This window comes from Pempheris klunzingeri, chromosome 21 (assembly GCF_042242105.1).
Source record: "Pempheris klunzingeri isolate RE-2024b chromosome 21, fPemKlu1.hap1, whole genome shotgun sequence".
NCBI lineage: Eukaryota > Metazoa > Chordata > Actinopteri > Acropomatiformes > Pempheridae > Pempheris > Pempheris klunzingeri.
In genome coordinates, this window is record NC_092032.1 from 11,657,284 (window position 1) to 11,683,372 (window position 26,089).

A 26,089-nucleotide genomic window follows, 5' to 3' on the forward strand; every position below is an offset into this window, starting at 1 on the left:
GACAGGAGAGACACACTTTTACATTCACTTAAAGTACTTTTAAAAGTCATCAAATCAAAATTTCTGGCACATCTGGTTCTGAATCATAATTTAAACAACAAAAAAAGCAAAAATATATTCAGTTTCCTCCCCATTCCACATTTGCTTACCTTCCACTGGTTCCTGAGTTTAGTGGTTAAAACCCCGGCTACTGCATGCCACAATCGAGCAAAAGCGATAGCAATCTCTGCATCTATAGTCTAAACACTGTGTTACTGCTACTGCAGGGCTACTTTACACTCTTCTGGATGTATGCGCAGCCAGTGATGGCTATCTGTGTCATTTTAGAGGAGGAGGCCCAGGCAGCTGGAAGACTTCAAATGGCAGAGCATCAGATTACCCCCTTATTATTATTACATCTCTGTAACCGTGCTGGTGGCTGTTTAGAGAGCGCCTGAGTGAATTAATAGATCATAACAAGATGAATGAGATGGGACAGCTCAGATCACCAACTCAAACAAGCCTTTGAAAGTGTATATCATTTCGCTCACGTTTCACGTTGGGAAATGGAAATTTCAAAACTAACAACTGAGAGCGCAGGTATGAATGAGCCCAGTCAAAGTGTCTGAACAAGCAGCCGGGCAGGGGAGGTGATGATGGGGCTTGTGTTATTGCTACGACTTGGCTGTGCTGGGAAACTAAAGCAGAGACACGTCAGAATACGAGAGCAGTGTTTCATTAGCGAGGGAGAGGTTGATGTGAATGGGACGGGACAGCCCTAACTAATGACTAGGTGGTGGTGGATGAAAAGGGGGGCAGAAGGTGCCTCACCGAGGTGGCACAGGGGTGTGGTATCTCCATAATACATGGTTAGCATGCTCGAGACCATACTCACTCTGAGCAGCAATGGGTACTTGCAGATCCTCTGAATAGGAGCCACCAGGTAACCTTCCAGTGGGACCTCCGTGTTTTTTCTGCCTCCCAGCAACATGCAGTTCTGGAAGAGAGGAGAGGAAATGAGAGGAATTCATTTTTCTGAACATTTCAGCATGACGTGGTAACAATGTGCGGTAGTGGTTGTCATCTCTGTACAGCTTAAACAGTGTATATCAGGGTTTTCATCTATTATCAATGTTTAAAATTCATACCAATAGAATCACCTGCAAGGATTATACAGGGTTTTTTTTCCGTTTTTTTGCTTTGTTTATTTTGGTTTCTTTTTCCTTTCCTTCATCATTTTCTTTTTTTTGTTTTGTTTGTTTGCTAATTTGCTCTAACCTACTGCCTGGTTGCTTTATCACTATCAAATAATCATGCTTCAATTACAGCTCAGGCTATACCCCATCATTAGAAAATATCATTGCTTGTTATTTCTATGTTCTGTGTTTTATTTCTTTATTAATTATTGCAGTCACATCATGTCCATTGTTGTTTCCATTTACTGTTCATAATGTTCTAATTGTCAGCAACTGTTATAAACACCTTCAAGAAGATACATATTACCGTTTCCATCTTATTTAGCATGTTAGAGTTTCCAATATTTGCTAATTAACACAAAGCATAACTGAGGCTGTCACTGCTTTCACAGCTATTTAAATACCTAATAAACCAAACTATTGGACAAAGTTTGACCTGCTAGAGGCACTACCTGAAAAGTCACCACAGTCAGTATCACTGCAGGCCATGAATGTCTGTTCAAAATTTCATGGCAATCCGTGACCAGCATTGCCATCCCTAAATCTAAATTTATATTTACTATAAACCAAGAGATTAACTTCACCTTCAGCCGATCAAAATGACCCTTACCTACATGTGGTCAGGTTATGAGGTCAACTGCTAATATCCATTCTCACCTCCCTCTCACCTGAAATTTCCAGGAGGTGCTGAATTACAGTGTAAACAATAAAGCAGGCTTTATAGTAGCCAGTAGGCCAAAGGTTTAGTGGAGGTTAGCGGATATCCACACCCTGGTCATTGCAAGGTTGGGGAGGTGACCTGAGGTATATTAGCCCATAGCTAAGTGTAGGATGGAGGGTAACACGAGACCCATATAGCCTTGATGGAAGGCTAGGTCACCAAAAGATCAAAGCTATAAAGACCCCATTAAATCAAAGTCAATTAATATCTTTCCCTCCTCTTGCTTCCTAGATTAAAGACACACATGGACAGTAAATCAGACACAGAGATCTTGCAGCCACTCTACTCTGATGGTGTGTATTGTACGTGCATGTGTGTATTTCAACTCCCACTCCAGCAATTACACTCTTAAGAAAAGGTCATTTGCTTCAGCAAAGAGCCAGCCTATCAATACATGTAAGTCTGTGGTCATACTGTGGTTCCTCTGGGTGTGTGGCTCTGCTGTAGATCTAAATTTCAAAGCACTCTGTTTTTATGGAAGTCTTTAAACATGAGGGGTGTGTAGTGATACAAGCGTGTGGTGCTCAGAGGCAAAGGATTAAGGAGAGAGAAGGACTAACATTACAAGTGCTCAAAGTCTGTGACTACAAAGTGAAAAATGCAAACAGCACCAAGTGAAGAACTGTGCACAAGAAATAGGGTGAACATTTTTGACCTGCACACACGAGCACTCACAACCAGACACACACACACACACACACACACACACACACAGTTTAGCGAGCCAGTAGTGAGAACATCTTTTGTTCTAGCAACATGATGCTCCTCTGTGGCCACGAAAGTCTCTCAGAGTGTCGGGACAGGAAGAGAGAGTCCACCCACACAAAGGGCAGAGTCACATCAGCTGTCAGACACACTGGAACATAAAGTACAGGGTTTTACACTGTCCAGCTGCCATGTGTGGGTGACTGCATGTTTGTATGTCTAAGAGAATGTAGCGGTGTGTTTTCATATGTGAGCAGTCCAGTTTTGATCACCCATGGATCACCTCACTTGGACTTGAATATGGGCTCCTTAGAAATCTGCTATATTTTCTGAATTTCCCTACATTTTTATCTCAGCTACAGATGTGTAACAATATGGCTATGCAAGGAGATATTCTAAGTATCCACAGACAACCTGAAAATAGTTACTCTGACTTGGACATTAGTACAGATCTTCGGAGACTTTACTTGGCTATAAGTGTACGTAACAAACTGGACATAATGTGCACATTTACAGCCCCTTCTCACCAGTAAACATGTCCGCACGCTCCTGATCTTATTGAGCTCCAGCAGCAGCCTCTGGGCCTTCTCATGATTCCCGCAGTATTCATCATAAATCTGGAAACGGCTCCTCTGCAGGAGCCAGAGAAAGACAAGGTGAGAGGGATGCAAGGGGAGTACAAGGTATAAATTACAGTAAAAGAGTATGAGAAAGAGGGCGACAGAGTCAAACAGATACAGGAATACTGAGAAAAGAAGGCATAGAGGAAGACATAACTGATAGGATAGTAGGTAGGTAACCTCTTCCAAACTTTCCTCTCCATCATGAAATATATACTGTACAGAAAATGTGGGGGGCTCCTACCATATCCTGTCATCTGCCTTACAACCATATGACCAAATACTTTCCAGCAAAGCAGTTCTCATGACATATTCATGATGATTCATATTCCATTGTCTTTGAGAGGCAGCAGTGGGACCAGACCACAAAGCCTTTAAATCACTCACTACATAGTCACTACAGAGCAGCAAAAAAATAGTACACAGTCCTCAGCCATGCTAATCTGCCTCAGAAGACAAAGCTGGTGATGTGGAGAGACATAACTGTCATAACAACAAGTGGGGGTACAAAAGCACAACTTTATGATTAACTGTAAAGTATGCCCTTCTTCTTGAATCATATTTTCAAAGAAGTCAGTTCATGAACCCCCAAAAAGAGTATGTTTTGGCTCTGGGGACTGATTTTACTGTAGTCCAAAAGGGAGGAGTGGAGTCAGCGCGAACCAATTTGCAGGCCTGAATCACAGAGGGATTTTGACTTGAGCGGTCCGCTGTCCAGCTGGCTTTCTTACCTATTTGTGTTTCTGTAGTAAAGTTAGATTGCGTAATTCTGTCTTGGAACTTTTAGAGCATCAACAAATCACTATAGAGAAGGAAACTTTGCAAAAGAAAATATGCAGAATAAGGGAAAGAAAGAGGGGAGAGAAAAATACAGTTTGTCCAAGTCTTATTTCTATGGACTCACATGATCAAGCCTGACTGAATTATGGTCATGAGTCAGGGGTTTTCGGTTATGCTGTCAATAATATCCCCTTTCTCGATGACATCATCTCAGTTTAAACGTAGTTATGCCATTTGTACTGCTAGATCCCCTCTCACCTGTATCAACGGGCCGCTCTCAGCCCAACAGGAGGACGGTTAGATTTATTACACTTTGAACGCTATTATATGCCAGTCTGCCTCTAGGCTCTGAATCAAAGAAATGTGATATATAGCAGGGGTGAGCAGTATATCAGAGCCCTCTCAAACATATCACACATGTGCAATTTCTCATCATGGGTAATCCAGACAGATAAATTGACAACATGTGGTGCATCTTATCATTTTCAGCAGCACTCACAGGCAAACCTGCATTTGAACTCCGATAGTAAAGCAGGAGAGAAATTCTTCAGGATTACTGAAAATCGAGATCACATAGATGCATAGAAACGTTGTGAGACACTCAACTGACAAGAGAGGACGCATTAAGTAATGGCGGCTGTACAGAAGCATGTTTTACTTACAAAATGCAAGAAGCAGCGCCCGATTTCGTGGTGAGCATGAGGGTCGGGCTGGAGCAGCTCTTCCACCATGGACAGGAAGTCTCTGTGAACGGCCAGAATCTCCTCAATGTTGGAGAATAAAACCTGGGAGAGAAAAATTATATAATGACACTAGATTGTCACATCAAAATAAGTGTGTACATTGATTTTTAATTTATTTGCCAGCTGTTTTGTCCTCTAATGGTGCTCTTAAGATTGCCCAAATCAATAGTTTGGCATATGCTGCTTTTTTGTGGCCAGTGTCACTAGGCACGAGAATTTATGAGGCCACAGAATAAAGAGTGAGGTTTCTTTGTAATGGGCATCTCGGCATGAGACTTCTTTGATATTTGATTTTCAAACATTATTAGATATATTTCAGCAGAGAAACTAAAAAAGGAGCACATTTTTAAGATCTGTCGTATGCGAACTTTGCCTTCATGTGGTGTTTGGTTCAACATTTTTGCGGTGATGTTAAGGGACAAAACAATATGCTGACGCTGGATGGAGAAAGAAGCTAGCGAAATAAAATCAAAGCATGAAAACCAGAGAAGTCTTTTTATGGGTGATGCGAGGCAAAAATAATCTTTGGTACAATTAAGAGCAGCAAAAAAATCTGGTAAAATTTGATAAATGCATTTCTGCTCCAAAGAGTCAGTCGGCTGCTTGGTGACGTCACGGCCTGCTGCAGCCCAACCCCGTGATGACCCACGCCATCCAAAGCCCTCTCTGTACAGCATGTTCCCAAACAAAACGCGGCATGGATAGACATTCCAAAACATGGGACGTGCAGTAAATATCCACTGAATGTGTATTTACCTTCAGAAGTAAGCAAGCTCACTGAAACAGCCACACTCCCACTGTGAGAGAGCATCCTTTATTATCCTCATTTATAAATAGATTATATTTACAGCTGCTTCCTGGATCACCCACTGCTTCTTTCTCCATTCAGAATTTCGCTATTTTAGGCTAAAAGACCGCCCCAAACAACTGGACCCACTTTACTTAGTTTGTAGTGTAACATCCGTTCTTTTCATGGATCAGGTTACTGTATGAAAATAAGGTCTGTATGACCCTCACCTTAACAGTTTCTTCAGTGATGTTCTTGTCGATTTTGGTGGCTGCGTACTGGTTGAGACGATGTAGAAAGACCTGAAGCAGAGCAGAAAAGGAAAGCAACAGTTAACACTTTTGAATTGGCCCCCGGGATTGAATTACGTTCTGGCGTCTGATTGTTTCTACCTTTAACAAGACAAACAGAGGGCTTGAGATTTGAGGCTTTGTGTGCAGCTGCAACACATGGCTGCCAAAGCAAATTGGTAACCATCACAATGGACACCTGATACACATGAAACACAATCTTTGCACTGGATGAAAAAAACATAATGATTGCAGCGCATGGTGTTTCAAAGGCGATGTTAAGTGGCAGGGGATGGGAGTAGGAGAGGCCGACAGTGTGTGAATTGAGATGGATGGGTAGTGCTTTCACTTTCTACAGTCCCTGAGGACGCTGGTTCCCAGGCTGCTTCGCTGCACAAGCCCTCGACAGCCCATTTAATTCTTCTGGGACTTTGTGAAAATGGCAAATTAAGAAGGTGTGCTTCGAGTGTACTCTTAAAATGCGACTAAGGAGGAATTAGTCATTTTCTGAACTCTGCCTAAGAGAGAGCTTTTAAAGAAAAAGGCATCCATCAACAGGTACCAGACAAGAATCTTTATGTCTATGTGTGCAATCCTTGGAATTTAGTTTGGCAGACAGAAAGCTCTGCAGAAAACAAAGTGATGGCATCACATTTTAATTTTGATCGATGTCCGTAATGCACCTCACTTCAGGGAAGCTATGATGAAATCCAAAGCAAGGCTTAAAAATCTAAACTTTCATTAAATATAAAGCACATGAGAAATTACCTTCAGTAGCTCTGAATTTTAGCTTTATCAAACTTGATGTCAGACAACAACAACAATGTCCCTGATGTTCATATTGTAGTCAAATTTGATTGAGAGCAAGTTAAGCAGCACAAAAAAAAAAAAAAAAAAATACCCTTGGCATAACATCACAAACATGCACGTGTGTTATGTGGGTTTTGTCTTTCCGCCGTTTGTTTTCATTTCCAATTTCACAACTAACTATCCTCCAAATGGCATAAAAGGCAGTAAGTCAAGTAAGATAAGTAGAATAAAGCATGTACTTGGATTTTATTACGCCAAACATGTCTGCTGGAACGCCGGTAAGACTCATGACACTGAAGACAAATGAGTCAAATTAAGGAAAAGAGAAAGAAAGTAACAAAGAAATGTTACTTTAACCAGCAGATTGATTACAGCCGTGTCCATCATAACACTGTTTAAAAGACAGCTCCCAGAATGCAACAGGGCTGTCAAAACTCAAATTCTAACTTCATCAATAGCCTGTCACTGATAACATCAATCCTCAGACAGAACCACTGCAAAATGACAGACAGCATGATAACAGGCCCAGAGACGCTGCTACAATACAACACATTCTGATGCAGGAAAACACTTCAGCAGCACAAAGCTTCATTTCGTGGTATAGTGTGACACAAACCAACGACGGCAGCTCCACAAACACATGACCAACATTATCAAGCTCCGCAATGAAAGATTCACACAGCCAGTGAGTGAAGTAAGAAGTTACATCTGTCTTTGCAGTTGACCCGAACCATGGGCATCCCTTTACTGCCCCACTGAGGGCCACGATACCATCTGTCGCCCGGTGCAGCCACACAGCAGCAGGGAGCCTGACCTGAGCAAGCTAACATAATAGAACCTCAAAGCACGCAGACAGCTTACTTTAATGAGCGGACCAAGCCAAGAATTATTCCTTGACACCAAGATCTGAGCGAGTGGTTGTAACTACAGCAACCTCATTGAAAAGTTTCATCTGATTAATTGTCAACAGATGGGAAGGTAGTTTGGCTAGGTTGGTGGTAAAATCTCCAGTTTCTAGTCAATTATAAAACCAGTGCTCTGTTTAAAATAACAAACTCAGATGAAAAAATAAGTGAAATCATCTTAATCACATTATATTGACGTCAAGCAACACTTCAAAAGGAAATGTATAAGTTGATTGCTTGAATCCGGGCTTGCCGTTGGAAAACGGGGGCTTAAATAATCAGCCTCTTTGTTGAAGGCCAACTCCACGCTGATTACCATTCTAGCTGCCTTGCCTCGCAACTCTGCCACTCACAAGCATTAGCATCTGATTAGCAAGTCTAATATGTACAAACACAGAGCAGACTTCGACAGGCCCTCGCAAAGGCCTGACAGGGCTTACAGTACAGGACCTTAGCTGAGCAAAAATAGTGCTAATTTGCATTAAAAAAAAATCCTCTTCCGATCATTGATGTGTGACATCAAACATGGCCTCATTAGGGAGTCTATCACTACAATTTTAATAATGAAGAGTCTATTCAGCAGGAAATAATCACTATATCTGCAAAGCACTAATTATACACTATATCTACAGCTACGGGGGCTCTGCTGCAAAACACAAGGAGCCACAATGCAGATGCTTATCAGGAGTAAACAGCATAAGAAAAAACCCATGGCATAATGGAGTGCAGGCACTCTAAATCTGATGGGATGGAGATAATAAATAGTGTTATCACCTTTGTTTTGCACAGAAGTGATGGTGTACAATTAAAAACATCTTTTAATGTAGTTTTCAAGATAAGTATACCACACAGAAAACAGACTCGGCCACACAAAAGTCTGAGCAATTCATTTGAGACAGTTATTCCTGGGATTGTGGGCCGGTCAGAGTTGGATTTGTGGAAACGAACATGTCTCTTCCGAAGAGAAAGCCAAGGCTGTCTTGTTGATGTCGTTAAGAGACCAGTCCTGGAACAGCTCCACGGACGGTGAATGGGAAGCTGACTGACTGACTGGATTTATGGACACAATAACAGGACCCGGAGTGGCTGTGAATATAAGCCCATTTTCAGGTTTGTACAGTACCTGACAGCACATAAATGTACAGCTCATTTGCAAAAGCCTAAATGCATTGGGTCTAAATCTAACACTACGTGAGTCATCCAAATCCAGTATTGTAATTTACTGTCAGTGAAGCACGTCCAGGATTTGTCTCTTGGTTGCATCACAGAGCAGAGCATCTGTTCTTTGGTTTAAAGCTTTGGGTGCAAGAGAGGATTGACAGCTCTGTCTATGATGGCAATAATTACTAACTAGAAGCAAATTAAATCTAAGGGGCGATCTTTACAGCAGTTTCAAACCAAAGCCATTAAAAAAAACAACACATTTCCACCATCGTCCACCACGGCGGCAGTCTTTGTCTTCTTACTCAGTAACGACCAATTGAATTCCAGAGGGACACATTTTGTTCCCTTGGACTGGATTCTAGCAGGAATCCACCATGTCTGGGCGCCGACCACTGCAGAATCACAAGCAGACTTCATTGACTTGTAAAGCTCAGTAGAAGCTGTTGGGGATCAATGTCACTTCCTCCGTCACTACAGATCGACAGACATTTTGATCCAAGCAGAATATACTGAACAAGTCACTGTTTTCACAACAAGAACGCAAGTTCATGAAAATTCTTTCGGGCTTGGATGGTGTTTTCTTAGATACTTGGAAAAACAATGAGGTAAAGTGATGAGCTCAGAAGAAAGAGCGGATAAAAGAGTTGGACAGCAGCAATGATTTTCTTACAGTGTTCTTTCCACTGGCCATTCAGGGAAAGTTAGTCTCATCTCCAAAATGGCATGCACTCACACTCACAAACACACACACATAACTCATTTGAAGCGTGTGAACAGTGGCTGTTCTTTTCTGCATCAGAAATGTTCCTTTCCACTTGTTGGACAAACATTTCCGCATTTTCTATCCTTAATCATGTATTAACAGCATTCAACAAGGAAAAAAACTCTGAGAAAGTCATTTTGTTCCCTGAGGCACAGGTATAATCACCTGGATTGTTACTCTAATGGGGTTTTAATGTGTATTCCCCCCTCAGCCATCAAAGTTTTCATTATTCTACAGAACAGATGGGTGTGATGAATAGATTGGTCCAATCACTGCATGTGACCCTAGCTGCCATTAATCAACACAGGCTCACATGCTGTGGGCAACTAAGGCACGGTAGTGGAAATCATGGCTGTATAACCTGACGCACTAATGTTCTAAATCCAAAAAAAAAAAAAAAAGTGATAACAATTTGACCTTCACTGTCACACTAAAGTTTAAATCAGGAGGATGAAATAAGATCCAGTGAGCAGACCTGCAGGCCACGTCATAGACCTTCCCATCACCAACTTAGTATGAAGAAAATTGGCTGCTTGGAATATTGCCTCAATCTAACATGAGTGACAGCTCGCTCAATAACTGCAGTTTGCTGAAATGTGCTTTCTGCTCAGGAGTAGGGTAGTTGAAATTATACCCAGCATCCTCAGGACTTTGGTGTAATATTGGAAAGGAAAGGGAGAGGGGTAACAGACTGGCTGGAGGGCTGTTTCCATGCCGACAGAGCCAACCCAGTTCAAGACACTTTGTGAATGGACATTATGCAATGTTGTGTGTCCCCCGGCATCTCTCCACCAGAGTGGAAAGATACAATCGGAGGAAGGCTAGCCATTCCCCTTGTATATGTTGATCTCTGTGTCAATGAAGCAGATGAATCACATCAGTGGAGTTTGGCAAAAACAGAAGCCACTTACTTCCTCAAACACATAAACTAACAATGACATAATAAGAGGACAATGATGGACATTCTTGCGCTTTAGAATAAAATCTGTGTACAGTGCATTTGCCAGGCCAGAGCATGTGCTTGAGTCAAACAAATGCTGGAGTGAATGTGAAGTGTGTGGACAAGAGAATGAGGAAAGTGCAAAAGGAGAAAGAGCATGTCATTCATCACGTTACACAGCCACACACCCAGCAGAGTGGGCTGTGATGGGAATACAAATCCCACCCGGAGAGGAAACGAGTGCTAAACAGATCCAAAAGTGCAAAATGATGCAGAAAATTGCTTTGATGAAAAAAAAAAAGAAAGAGAGAAAGCTATCTAGCTGCTCCCATGCTACAGATATTAGTTTGAGTCAAGTACAAAGCTTGCCTCACACATCTGCTAATGCATTCAAGTTATAGCAATTGGAGTGGGCAGGAACACGGGACCCGTTTGATGTATTACATGCAAAACAACCATTTTAGGTCCCTGTGGATCGATTGGTTCAACTGTAGAAAACCAAGCTCTCCCAAAAATTAAAAGCACCGAAGCAGCTGTATTAAAAAGGAGTAAAAAAACTGAATGCAATAATAGCACAAACGTCAGCACAATTTTATAACTTCAGCTCCCAAAGTTCAACTGCTTCTGCTGAGTTGTGGGATCTTGCTAAAAACTGAAAAAGAGCCAATCTGAGCTCATTGGCACTGGTCAGACTCTGGAAGAATGAATAGGCCTTTCTCAGAGTCTATTGGACATACTACCTCTTTTGTCCGCTGATGATTCACTGATTTGCTTTGTTGTCATGATTGGAGAGCTGGCAAACAAACACACACAAACATTCACTGTGAACAAGATTTTTCCAGTTTGCATTATGTTTAGTGGTGTAGAAAAAGAATGTATATCACATATCACACGTATGCAGGTATTTCAGTGTATTTTAATCTGCCATCACTGACAGAATCCTCTCTTGCAAACAAATAGAAAAAGATAGACAAAGACCTTTCAAAGCCAGAGATAGACACAAACAACAGCTTCCAGACAAAAAAGCCCACTGTAGTGAATCACTAGACTGTGAAGGTATGCTCATTAACGTAACCGTCTTTTTGAGTACGAGTGTGGTTCTTTGTCGTGCATCTGTCCCACAGCATGGCAGACAAAAAGAAAAAGTAAAAAAAAAACAAAAAACTGTGGCAACAGTTAAGAGAGGGCAGGTAACAGGTGTGCTAGCAGCTTGGTACCCTCAGGCGAGCTCTGGAAACACCTGAGTCTCTCGATTTGTTGTGGTGGTGAGGATATTAGAGAGAAGCAGAGATAGATGGAGGCAAGTCAAAGAGAATAAACAGACAGAGAGGAAGTACAGAGGGAGAGGGGAAAAAGAGAGGCTTGTTTGGCCTTCTTCTTAACACAACAACCCTGCAGGGAGGACATGGACCCTTTACCATACTTCCTGCACAGAGGAACTGCTTTTAAACCGGAATTCAACATTACAGGGTTAAATCTCCTGTGCAGAGGCCTCCAACACACACACACCTATACACACACAAACACTAAATTCCTGGCATCAAAAACTGAACTTCCCCCAAGAAGTCCTGACCAGAGACAGAGTCAGTCTCTGATGCTGAGAGCACACAGGGGACCATCAGAAGAGAGAGAAAAGGCTCTTTGTAGTGATTCTCTCCCATAAGCCAGACCCCTCCTGTCTTCATCTGGTCCTGATGGCACCTCCTGGAATCATCCTGGGCTCCCATCTCATTAGGCCTCTGGCTAGTTTTCCCAAACCGGCCCGTTTCTCTCCAGTGGGAATGTATACAGGAAACAGACACCATAAATACAGAAAATGTTAACATGTCTGGAGGTGGCTATTAAGGCTCATCTGCAGAGCTCAATGCAGGGTCTCTGGTTAATTGCAATTAGCAACAAAGAACACAGCGTATATTCATTTTGCAGGTTCTTGTAGTGAACAAGAGCTTATTTGTCTTTGGAAGACTTGGTCGCATTCATGTTCAGGTGGTCTATATGAGGACCAGAGCTACTTTAGAAGCTGCTTTATAGACAATTAAAGTGTATGGTTGTTGCATTGAAACCTTAAAAAAAAAAAAACTTAAATTACAATAACAAACTATCTTTTTCATCTGACTTGTTTTAGAAAAATTTAGAACCAATCAAGTGATGCTGTGCTTTGAGGCATCTCCAGGAACTCACTATTGTCTGCGGAGAGAAATTCTGCTTTGATGTTATTCTTGTCCTTTCAGTGACCCAGGCACCCAAGGCATTACATAAACAGCTGGAATGAAACAATTTATCTAATGAATATGTCTGCATCCAATGTCTGTGCCTGACTGGTGAGCTACTTGCACCGGAATGAAATGAGCATAAAATGATGCTTGTGGTCATGTCCGTTAAACTGAAAGCCTGACAGGCTGTGGGTCTGTTCAATTTCACCCATCATGGCCCTATAAATGGCAGGCATTCTCGGTATATTAGGAGACTCTTTTGACTTGTGAAATTGGATATTAAACTGCAAAACCAGCCACCAGTAGATGAGAGTTAGTCTTCACAGACCGAACCCGCCTTGCTTCCCCAATCGCCATGTGCAGCCAAGCAAACCACTGCCCACAGATAGCTGGCAATTCCCCATAAGAGCCACACACCAGGACCCTGTATTGATCTGCAGGATGACTAAGCAGAAGTCTTACAATCTGTGGCTCACTCCCAAGCATGACTGTCACACACCCAGATTGTTCATTTGATTACAGCTTCAGACCTCCAAATTGAAGTCCAATGAAGCTTCCCTTCCCCCCCGCTGCTGCCATCCATCTCAGCAGGACTGGCAAGACAAAAAGAAACCTGCAGAGTCAGTCTCTCTCACACATAGAACCGGACACTGTCAATGGGGAATTGAACAGTTTCTGCCCCCGCTCTCACTCACCCCAAGCGCAACTGTTGAGAACATGCCCACTCGAACTAATCCCCCCTCCTGCCGGGGTTCTGCTCATCATGTCTCCCTTTTGCCTGTGAATGGACAGAGCAGGAGGCACCATGCCAACATGGCTGCATCCGAGCAGTATAGACCTCAGCTTAGTTTAGGCAAGAATGGAAACCACTAATTACTATGCAACTCCTTTTATTGTAATTGAGTAGCTTTTTTGGCCAACATGTACTATTTCAGTCACCGATTTCCTTTATGCTATTAAACTTTATCAGTAACAAGACAGCAATATAACCACTGACAGAAAGAGTGAAACAAAGATGTTGTTTGAGGACTTAAATATTTGCCAATACATTTGCCTTAATAGCCATAACATCTTTATACAGTAAGATGATATGTCAGTGTTGTTTACAGCTTGTTCTTCTGCCCCAAAATGACCAAAAATGCAGAAGTGCAGGTTTAACTTACAGTGGTCAGACCTCCACACACCCCAAATGTCAAACGATTTCCTCAAAGTCTATCATAATATGATGGAAGCTTCCCCTCAAAAGACATCATAAAGATATCTGAGGTAGAAAGCCAAACCTTAGACTTCATATTCATAGTAAATTTCAGTTATCAAGGTATCCCTTTATGTGTGAAACTAAATTGGCGAGAGAATGTGAAAGACCGGTTTAAATTTTAAAAGTGGGAAGCAGAGGCTTACTTGTTGTCTAGGAACAAACAGTTACAGACACTGAAAATGAAATGGAAAGACGGAAAAAAAAAAAAGTAGACATGAAAAGGATGTGTGCAGACAGGGCATGTTTAGAGACAGAGACGCACTTGTCTAACTCTTAGAGCGTCTATAGCAAATCCCATTCAAGTGCTTAATTAAATAATTTGGAGTGAAGTGGAATTTCCCATCGCGTCTGGCTGGGCAGTTCTGGATGTTTATGGATTCTGAGCCCAGAAATGCGGGATGGACAGAATGACATGGAAAGTGTGAGTTTAAACCACAGAGAGACAGCATGCAAACGGGCGTCAACACATTCTGAGGAAACTCCATCAAAAATAGGCAAGTCTTTACATTTAAAATGTTGTCTTTACATTTAAAATGTAAAGACAACTGTGCTATACAGTTTGTGGGACACCTTACGTAATTTGTCTAATGAGCATCAGACCTCCATTTAAATCACATTTTATCAGTGTCATGAAGAATTAAGGAGGTCTAAGAGTGCTTAACTGGCACTGCAGACATACTGATCTGAGCAAGAGTGTGTGCATGTCTGGATCTGTGTGTGTGTGTGTGTGTGTTCCCTGCTGCAGAGCATGCCAGCTAAAACACAGGCCCCCTTGTGCTGATGACCCCTTCACACTCCACGAACGTCCTGACAAGTGTCTACCCTAGTCCTGCCAATCTTATACTTGTCGCACGTAAGCACCATGTGACCAGGCAGCTGGCACTGGCCAAATCAAAGGCCGCCTTCTCCTCCGAGCAGCAGGACAGAACCACCTCTGCCTCCTGTGCTGAGTCCACTCGATGGATCCTCCTTGCAGCCCAATCAACCAGCCTATGCAATGGAGCGCCACGTTGCCAAGTGGGCATCTGTGGCATAACTCTCCCTGGCCCAGTGGAGACAGTGGGGGAAGTGTGTGAGTGTGTGTGTGCTGAAGCCGGAAACATGAGGCACAATGTAAAGACAGGGAGGGCCAGGAAGGAAGGAAATCCTGCTTGAAAAATGGCCTCCGAGACAAAAGCAAAAGAACTCTCTATAGAGCAAGAACCTGTTTAAACGTTTTCTACACTGACAGAAAGAAGGTGTAAAAGACTGTAAAAAAAAAAAAAAAGCAGTGATCAATAAAGTCAGAGGCTACTAGACAATAGCAAAAGCAAAGTTTGTTTTTCTCCAACTGATGCTGAACTTCTAGCTGCACAGGGAACACACACACAAACACACACACACAGCTGGGGATCGGCTGAAATGTTTCAATACTAGTGCAGTCAACTCGAGTTTCAGCACCAATGAGATGAACACCTCACTTTTGAAAATATAGAGGGTTTCTTTTCCTTTTTAGAAAACTTTTTTCATTTAAAAAGGAATAGTTCATCATTTTCAAAAATACACATATTTGACACCTTGCCAAGAGTTAACCTAGATGAGAAGATAAATACACTCAGATACTGGACAGTAAATATGAAGCTACAGTCAGCAGCCAGTTATCTTAACTTGGCATAAAGACTGGAAACGCCTAACAAAATAAGCCTAGCACCACCAAAGCACCACAGAAGTGTAAGCCAAATTGACTAGGATGAACTGCTGTCTAAATAAAAGCAGCATTAAAGGATCTGTGCTTAAATAAAAAAGTTCAATTCAGCATTTGGCTCTCAGCGTGCATTTTGGTCAAAGGGATTGTGGTTCAATACCAAGCCCAATACATAGGTTAGGAACCTTGGAACAACGCTTAAAACCAGATTACATCAACTTTCAATGACACGCCTCTCACTTAACATCACATATTCAATATTCATAGTAATTCCACAACTTGGCATAATATAGGCAAGTATGTTACTGAATATTTCACGATGGTAATCACATTTGCTACATCTAGGAAATTGCTTTTTTTATAAATATGAATGAATAAAACATAGAATAAAGCATGCAAAACACAGTAGCTCCCTTAGCAGAATTGCTCAATGGGATGATGAAGGATTATCCCACTGTTTTTACTGATACGGGACTCAAGGTTGATGCAAAATGCTCTGCAGCAGAGGGCTCTGCTGTCACTCCACTGCAAATCCTCACTATCAGTCATCGTCAGTCTGGCTAACAGACAGATTTAGCTTTAAGATGGGGATCTAAACAAGCTCACGCACACATACGCCACACATTGCAACTACTGATGCTACCCATACAAAATCAAAAAGACAAAAAGCTAGACATGCAGTATAGAGAATGAGAGATGAAATGCATTTTCACTCAATATCAGGCAGTGGTGCGAAATTGAAATGCAAGTGAGCCACATCATCAGTTCGGGGGCCTCTCAGCGGGGAGGGACACAGGAGAACTGTCTGCAGAGAGGAGAGACCGACCTAATCCAATTAAACAGAGTCAAGGAGAGGCACATTTCACCTCTATTACAAACACGCACATATACAAAGAGTTGTGTCGGTGTTCATGGAATAAAGCTATATTAAAGCGGAAATACTTTAAGCCTCTAGATGAAGTTCAAGATTCTGGTCAGTGATGGGGAAACGCTCAGCTCTAGCCTGGTAGGGAACATAATGAACCTTCACATACAAAGAAAATGGAACTTGTTAACGCAGCATTCAAAATAGTGGATGGAGTACTGCAGCCAGTACTTCAACTGAAAGAGAAAGAGACATTTGAGGTATATGAGAGGGCAGACAGTGAAAGAGGCAGGTGTGGAATGAGTAACAGTGTGATGGGAGGCTCTGAATGAAGGAAGTAATTAAGGAATAAAGAAGAGAGCAATCAGGGCAGAAACAGCAGCCTGTACAAATACACTGCTCTCCATGGAATCTCTTATCACCAAATGCAGCTCATTATGGGACTAACAAATGTAAGCAACAGCAAATTGCCACTGGCTGGCTCTACGCTCTCACCCTCAGCCTCTCAACCACCCAATCCCAACCCGCCAGCATAATGTGAGCATCTAGACTGTCTTATCTCCCTTTGGAAAAAGTATTTAAATAGTTTACAAGAATCTGTTCAAGGGGCTATGTCATGTGGTGTCAGTCTCATTACATGAGCATAAACAACTTGCTTTCGACTTCTTTAACCCAGCAGCTCGTCCTGCTGCTCCTCCAACGGATCCAGATAAAAGCTCTGTACGTTTCTGGCTTCTGACCCCTCAAACACTGACACACACATTGAGAGCTTTCTGTTTACACACTTTAGTTTGTGTGTTTTCATCAAATCAGGACCATCAGCATCTTTTGTTCCTGTTTCCATCAAAACACAGGAGGGAGAAGGAAGTTGGCATGAAGTCTACAGATTAACAGAGAGGAAAGGGATTGGAACAAGAGGTTTTGACCTTTGCGGTCATCAGCTGTGCGACGCCCCCCCCCTGCCCCTATGCCCCCACCCCCTGACCTGACCTCCTTCAGGAGTGACCACTAACATTACAGGCAAAAGAAACATCTTCTTACTACTTGGCCCAGAAGCCCAAGACAACCTGACAGTCCCAGCCAAGTTCTAAACAAATCCAAACTCTGTGGGATAGAGATGTGGAACCTCTATATACAAATACACACACAGTCACTTGAACACCTGGGTTTCTAAGTCCCAGCAAATGATCCTTCATCGCAGCTGCTTTCTCCATCAGACTTGATTCTTAAACTTCCTGCAGCCACTTTCACTGACAGACACACACACACCGACTTAAAGTGACTGCCTACACGTTTATGAACCAATAACCTTTCCACATAAAGCCTGGGAAACATACCAAGGATAACCATAGGTGACTGTATTTAAAATATACAGATGCGTTCTTCTTGAATTTCATCCCTTGATTGTTAATAGTTTTCTTAAGAGAACGACAGGAAAAGAGATTCCATAGCATTACAATGTCTCAAACTACATTTACTTCAATTCATGCAAGGGATTAAAAATGTTTTAAACATTGGACTCAGTGGTTGCTTCTTAGTTCAACAGGCTTTTGTTAGGGACAGGAAGGCAGCAGCTGAGGGACCACTTAATTCACTGCAAAGCTCTTTGGAATATATTAAGTTAACTTGTGGCTCAGATCTCCCTCCAGAATCAGGACATGAAAGGTTTCCTCCATTGTGCCTTCTTGCATTCTCTCTTCTAAGTGCTTATCATGCAAGCAAATAGCTTTCAGTGTGTCTCGATCAAGAGCGAACACTGGGCAAGACTAAGTAAAGGATTTTATTTGACACTGTGATAAAAAAAAAAAAAAAAAAACCCTGCAGAACTGCAAACATCTCATTAAAGTCAGTGTTTACATTATGTCTTGATTTGTTCCCCTCATTGAGGCATTTCTAAGAGTGACTGTCATTTTATTGGCTCATAGCTGTCCAAGATAAACACCAGCGTCCACAGCCGTCCACTATCTCCAGCTATAATTGTTCATTATGTAAGATGGGCCTGAGATATGCCAGACAGATTCCTCTCACTCTCAGGCTACTGTGGAAGTTTAGTACAGGCAGTGTTAAAGCTGCTGCTTTAATCAAAAGAAAGTCAAATTTGGACTTTCCACAAGTGACAACTTCAAGATGCAATCTGCATATTTTCCCACGAGAGGTTAGGTACTGCCACACAATAGGCTCAGACTGTCCTGGGACAAATTGCTGTAATCATCCTCGCTCTCCGAGTTGTTTTCCACTACCTTAAGAGTAAAGTATGTGTAAGGTGCATTGTGTTTGGGTCCCACGGATCAGCAGCAACAATCTCTGCTCCACTGTTCAACTTCAGCTACTGACCGGAGCCTCATTGTTCCCCAGCATTTCCTAACCTCGGAGGAATTCCTCCTCCAGGAAATATGGTTTACAAGAGAAGGCACCAAGCCCAACCGCTTGCGGAGACCCCCCCCCCCCCCCCAGTCCCCTTTCTACCCTTCACCCTCCTGGCAATGTCTACTGTGTGTCTGCACTACCCTTTTCCCTTTCAGCCCTCCAGCAATATCTCATCTACCCCTCACCCTGCTGGTACTCGGGGTCCACTGGATTATCCCACCGGGGAGTCTCACAGAGGGGGGCCGGGTTGTCCTCTACTCTGACCTCTAGACACACAGAGACTTGTGTGGTTTGTGACTGGTTCTAGCGTGGAAGCAGAGGAAGCGGGGGAGGCGAGAGCATGCTTGTGTGTGATCAGAAGAAAGTCTTCAATATGACCCCTCTCCCCAGTGGGGCTGTCTTTGATCATCATGAGTATCTTCCTCGATGCTCCCCAGGACCCTCCAGATGATAAGACAGTAGATTATAGTGACTCTTTGTCTATTTCTCTCACTTTCTACCATCTTTATCGTAATCTTCCACCTTCATCAGCTACAAACCGCAGCTAAACCAACAGCAGATATCATTTACGGTCACATCTCAATCTGATGCGTCCATCCCGACATTCCTGGGCCAGAACAGAGATGCCTTGTAAGGATCAGTCACTTCTGAAATGAATCCCAGTTCCAGCACCACAGGGGAGATGAAGGAGGGGCGGCTGCATTCCCCAAACGTCCTACCACCAGGACAGAGGACACATTCCCTCATGTAATCGCCTCCTCCATTTCTCCAGTGATGCCACTTCTAAGAAAAGCTCCTCCCCAGTCCCTCTGTCCTCCATTGGAAACATCTGGGAGGTGGGAGGGAGGTCAGGGTGTACACATTCATACATGTGGTCTGGGAAATAGCACTCTTAATGACACACAACACAGTGCCCCTTCGACCCGACTTCCCTGCAAAGTTCCCATTGCTCTGAAAATTCAAAACTGCTGAGAAAATACAGTGGAAACCCTCCAAACCCACAGTCCAGATCACTTCATATAAGTGTGTTGGCCACAAGGTATTTCATTTTTAACATCCTCAGCAGCCACAGCTTACCAACTGTACACAGTGACAACATCTCTCTGGTTTAAACAGGGGACGTTTCCAAAGTTTCCCTTCGTCCTGTCTTTGAGGTTAGGTGTCATGTTATGTAATGCCATTAAGCTCACAGCACATCATTCCCGTGTTGCTATAACCAAATGTTACGCTCAGTGTGCGGCCGGAGATGTGTTGCCAGCTGAGCGCCAGTGGTTTTCATTTGAGTCCACCTGTGCCGTCCTTGGCAAGACTCCCCACTTCTGGATTTGATCAGAAGTTGGCAAAGGAAGCAGCAAAATGAAATCCCCTCTATGCTGAGCGGGAAGTGGGGTAATTGCACGGATGGAATAGTGATGCAGTACAGCGCGAGTTACAAGCCTGAGTGTGGCAAGGACACAGAGGGTTGACAAACAGATGCATTTATAGAAGTTCCCACGTGAATTTCAATCCATACTCTCCTTCGGATTAACATTTTCTTTCAAACATGTAACGATTTCAAAGGTGGGATCCAACAACCTTGACTGATATACTGTAACTTAAAGGTGTCCACCACAGCAAACACTGCTTCTGAGAGTATGGTCATTTCAAAGAGAGAAAAAAAAAACACCTGATTTTGTTGTGATCTTTAGTTTATCTGCATGTTTGATGTCAAATGATCCAGTGCCCCGAAAGTCTCCAAATAGTTTCTGATCAGTTCTTGCCACTATGAGCCTCTGAGCAGGCTGAGAAGAGGATTAAACATCACACTGGCTGTGCAAGAACTAAAGCTGTGCCATGCCACTTTGTGCCTGCTCTCCCAATTTCACACTTGCAAACTGAAAAGTTAATATCTCAGTCAAAGGGAAGGGTTCAGACAGTATTACAGATGACACTCTAAGAAGTGGATTGTTATGTTGGACACATTAGTAAAAGTGGCAAACGGTGGCATGCAGAGGAGATAGAGAGAGAGGACAGGTTGTTAGTATGGAGCACTTGGTGGACGGGCTCTAGCTCTGGATGCACCGTGCATACTAAACAACCAAGCTGTTTTTGTTTGTTTGTTTGCTTTGAGGGGGGGGGGTCATTTTCTGGAGTAAAAAAAGTGCCGCTTGTGGTTAAACATCGTTTTTAAAACTCACCGAGAGAAACTCTAGCGTCCCAACATAATCCCGTTCAGTCTTTAAAAGTTCATTTAGGACGCACACTCGTAACCGGAGCTGTTTCTCCAAGTCCTTCCCGCTTTCAGCTCTGTGCTCACTTCTGCTCTCCTCAGTCATTGTGAGTGGATGAATGCAAACTTTATGTCCTTCGGCGGCGCAAAGTTTCACATCACAAAACAGCTTTCAGATGCGAGGGTGTAAAGTTTGCAGCATGGTCAAAACTGAAGGTGCAACCGGTCTCTGCGGGGGGAGTCCACGAAAAGTAGAAGAAGAAAAAAATAACAACAAACGCGTGAAAATCACGAAAAGTTTGAAAATGAAATAAAAAACCAAAGTGGGAATCACACAACAACCAGCTCCCCACAGGACGACACTGAAGAGTGGACAACAACTGGACACCAGCTTGAAAGTTGAGTCCATGTGACTCCTGAAATCTTCATCCTGATCCAGTCTCAGCAGCCTTTAATGCAGAGGACCACCGTCAAGTTAGCCACCACACGCACCAGCACTTCCGGTTGGTTTTTTCAATATAAAACTGCTGCGACTTGCTTGTAGGGGATATCACCGCTTCACAGATTTAACCAAGTTGTTTTAATAATCACACAGACGATTTTAATTTCTGGTAAGAGCTGTTGAAAACGACATGCAGGAAATTTAATGAGCACAGGCTGAAATGAGGTCACACAATACTTATTTTTGACACTTTTATTCTTTTAATTTGAAGGAACAATTACTGTACTTCTGGGGTTATTCTAGCTATCTCCGTTTAGCTTGACACTCCTGAATCCTGGTCAAGACAGGAAACTTCATGTCCTATAACCAGACAGACTACAGACACATTAGAGTGTAAAACCTGAGATTTGGGAGAAAGTTACTTTATTTTTTTTATTTGTTAAGATAAAATGTGAAAACCAAACTCAGCACAGTCTACAGTTTCATTCATTTTCCACTCAGTTTCACTCCACTGAATTCTATGAAGTGGAATAATGGGGATATTAAAGTGTTCCTCACTTGTCTGAGACCCCTCGGTGCTGCCAAGGCCGAGCCGCAGCCTGTCACTGCTAAAGTCAACCAAGCAAGAGAATTATGTTGCATTATTTTAATTACTTTAATTGCTTTCTTTCTCCGTGCAATAAAGCACCGTAGTTGGTTAATGAAGTAATGAAATTTAGTCATTAAAGCTCGGCTCATATCATTAAGTTGCAAATTAGCTTATGACCAATATCTTTGCATTGGGTACCTAAACGCACGCCTCTGCCAAGACCATCAGTCTTTTAGATGAGTGTAGTAGAAGGAAAAGCACCTGTCTGATGATACCCAGCATACAGTATATGTGTGTGAATGTGATTGTATTTGCAATATGTGCACGTATTTATATGTAAATACTGACAAATACAAACAGACAAATCAGACAAACGTTGAGGAGAGAGTGAGCCACAGATGGATCTGCACTGCATGACACCTAAAGTCCCTCTCTTCTCATAATGACCACCTCTCTCAACAGACTGTCTCTTCACTTCCCATACAGAGATTCAAAAAGCTCCACCTATCACAGACCTGTGAGGAACTCGGAACAAGAGCTTAAATATGAAGGGGCCTCAAAGAACCACGTGAGGCTCTTCTCTCCTTAGTGTGATTCATCAGAGACGGCTGAAATACATTCAGCCCCTTTTTCTTCGCAATGAATCTTCATAAACACTAAAACACTCTGTAAATGTGTTGTTTCTACTTGACAGGCAAAATTAATTCTTGTGCTAATTAAGTGTAATTGATATGGTTTGGCCTGAAAAATGCCGACTAAACCACAGTAAATGACCTAAGAACATTTTCTTGTTACAAATGCGTACTGTCTGCAGCATAGTGCCTCTGTCTGCTGTGTTTTTTAAGGTTTGATTGAGGATCTTTCTCTTAATTAAGCCAGCAGATGCTCTTGTGCCACATCTCATCTTTACATGCTGGTAACGTATGAATCCTATTCAACCTCACGCTTCTCATACTGCAGCTAATGTTTGGTTTGAATGTGGGTACAGATTATTTTACGTGACAAATGCAGGAAGCTATAAAAGCGTGGACACACACAAGCACGAGCTGCAAGCAGTAATCAGTCAGAGTTTGTTTAATTAGGGCGAGATTTTCCCTATTTAGAGGTAAAAGTTGTGTTCAAGCTCCCTTCTTGCTGCCTGCTGACACTGCGGAGCAGGAAAAGCCACAAGAGGAGCTGGTTAAGAGTCTATATATTGAACCAGACACAGTCAGAGTCATTTTGGTAAACAGCAGCACAATCAACACTAAAACCAGCGTTAATTTCAGCTCGAAAGTCTTTTGAGGGGATTTTAGGGGAGCCATTTGCAGCCCACGATAATCATTTAAGGATTAACATCTCAACGTGCAAGGATTCAGAACTCGATCCTTCAGAAAAATCAAACTCTTTGTTCCATTACAAGTTTTTTTAAATTTATCTCAGCATACTGTGGAGTGTAGTCTGTCTATTGGAGCACATTCCCCTGAAGAGAAAAGGAATTTAACTGATGACGACTGCCCTGATTTTTCAGCACCAGAGGGAGCCTTTATTTTCCAGCGCTGTTTTGTGTCTCAATTACAGGTTGGTGTCAGTTTTGTGAGGTGAGATGAGGACATGGATCTTAAACATGAGTAAATCTTGACGTGCAGTATACTCTGGTGGTTACATGTAGTACTGCATGCTTTGGGTGCATCTCCTCATGATAAAGTTGTGCTGTACTGTTTCTTTGCTTCCACCAGAGAGCACTGTTGTTTTTGACTAAAACACAGATCCTACAATGAATCAAAAGGGTTCTCTCCATCAAACAGAGCCGTGGACCAGGTCTCATAGTGAGTCTATTTAAGTCCTTGAAAGTTTGAATGGGCCTGGCTCCACATCCAACACCCAGTGTACTAAATTTGGGCTCTTGAAAATGTAGAGAAACCTTGACGACATTTGCGGTTGACCGACTTAATTATGGTTTTATATTAGCCATTCTAGTGCAGGTAACTTTCCAGACCATCTGAGTTTATTGGCCATGACTTTGGTCTGTGGAATTAACTTCTATTTTTTGTGGTTTAGTGGTGCCGGTGCCTCGCCGAGGGCTGGCAGGAAGTGTTCTTTTCTTCCCACTGGAAAAGGAGTGTCAGACTGATACGAGCTGCTTTTTCTGATTATTTGCACTTGACATCAAACACAAGTGGTGATAACAGTGTTAATTTACACTGATATGGACATGTTGGCCCTTATTTCAACTCATAAGCTTTTCAGTGGATCAGTTAATGGCAGCCAAAACCAACACTCCACTACCACTTATCTGCAGAGGTGTCAATCAAACATATTATCGTCTTTTGTTCAGTTTTATTCCTGTCCATTCAGGTGGAGGAAAACACTGAGACAGGGGTGATACAGCATGAAGGGGGAGACTGAGACGGGGTTTTAAATTCAGGTTTATTTCTGTGATTGGTGCTAGTTTCACCATCTCCAAACTATTACAGCCTGTCAGTGCAGAAAAAAATATTTATCTTTATACTCATTAATCAGATAAAAACTTTTTCTGGCTGATCTTAAATGCTCATACAACATGTAACAGTTGAGAAAAGAAGAACAGGATATTTGCCAAGGAAAGCCATTCCATGTCATTTAATGCCTGAACTACAGCCTTGTGTGAGCACATTTATGTTACAAAAAGGCTATTCATAATCAACTTTATGATGTAGTGAGTAACAATCTCTGCATTGTGGTTAGTTTGCACTAGATCGTATTGCAGTGGTGCATAAGGCAGTAAAGATAAGTGCTTTAATAAAGTCCTGCCACAGAACACAGAATCACTTCTATATACAGTATATGATGTTTTGAGGCTGTGTAGCTCACCTGTTTTTCCCCTCTTTCTGCCAAGTTTCTGTTTCCTGAGTATCAATGTGAATAAAAAGTAGCAGGAAAGTTCCCCTTTTACCAGGAATATCACTTACATCCCTGCAGCTACTAATCAAAATCCAGAAATAAATAGTAACATTGATAATAACATAGTACAGATGATATAGAGATATTGTGATAAAAATAACATGACATCTTTCTAAAGAGCAATGATTAATCTGTAAATGGCTTAGAAGGCGCTATGTTTAATCAATGGTACGAAAGGGATTGGAATAGTCGATTGTTTGCTGTAAAATAATAGTTTAATATCATTTCATTGGATTCGAATCATATGTGGGATACCTTTATCTCGCTTTCTTGCTTTTCTTCAAATCACCAGTTTCATAATGTCCAAATTTCCAGCCTTCAACGTAATGTGGAAGAACTTTTGATGAACAAAAATATTTGAGACAATCACTTGATCATAAGTGTCAATTGAGCCAAATGAGGATGATGACAATAGGTCCAGATAATTATGACAATAAATTCAGATAAGTCTGGAATACTCTGTAATTGATCATGTGAAATTAAACTTTTGGGGACACCTTAATCTGATGAGAAGTAAACAAACTTACTATTCAAAATTACATTCATTGTTTTTTCAGACATTCCTCTTTTTTCTTGTGTGTTACTGAACAGTTTTACACTTTGAAGTACTATGAAAATTATTCTTTTTAATCATTGAATTAAAGGGCCAAAAGGCCAGAAATATGGGAAACTCCTGGTATATGATAATAGTCTGGCAATTATTTGACAGCTTGTCTTTTTTCATCCTGAATAATGTAAACTGACTTGATGGTTGGATCAACAACAGCCCGAGCAGCGCTCTTCAGAATCCTTTTTTACTTTACTGTTGACTACCAAAACCCCCTGTTATTCATTTTGCCTCTCAGTCCCAACTTCACTGATTAATTTCACTGTAAGCAAGTCTTTGTGCTTTGTAATCTAACAGATGGAAGTATGTGGGCTGCAGATGTGTGAGCAAAGCTTAGTGTAACCCACGTTTCATCATGTCTCACCGTGATTGATGAAGTCCTTGTCAGTGAGATGATCTTCCCCTAAATTCTCCATTCATTGTGAGAGTGACACATTTTTCTGGCTGCCAAATGGTCCACTTTGTGCTGCCTCCCAGAGTGTGCACCATCTTTAACCCCCTCCACTCCTTTTCTTTACTTCTCCCCTCAG

General features: G+C 42.1%; 1 protein-coding gene across 1 annotated transcript in view; it reads right to left on the reverse strand.

Annotated features, from left to right (window-relative positions):
• Window positions 1–21,151, reverse strand: part of prex2 (phosphatidylinositol-3,4,5-trisphosphate-dependent Rac exchange factor 2) — an 84,618-nt gene extending 63,467 nt beyond the window's left edge. The window contains exons 1-5 of the mRNA XM_070852729.1: window positions 20,968–21,151; window positions 5,762–5,833; window positions 4,664–4,786; window positions 3,129–3,233; window positions 875–976 (exon numbers count right to left, since the gene is read on the reverse strand). Coding sequence (XP_070708830.1) covers window positions 875–976; window positions 3,129–3,233; window positions 4,664–4,786; window positions 5,762–5,833; window positions 20,968–21,105 — 540 coding nt within the window. The 5' untranslated portion in view covers window positions 21,106–21,151. The remainder of the gene's footprint in view (window positions 1–874; window positions 977–3,128; window positions 3,234–4,663; window positions 4,787–5,761; window positions 5,834–20,967) is intronic.
• Between the last annotated feature and the right edge of the window lie 4,938 nt (window positions 21,152–26,089).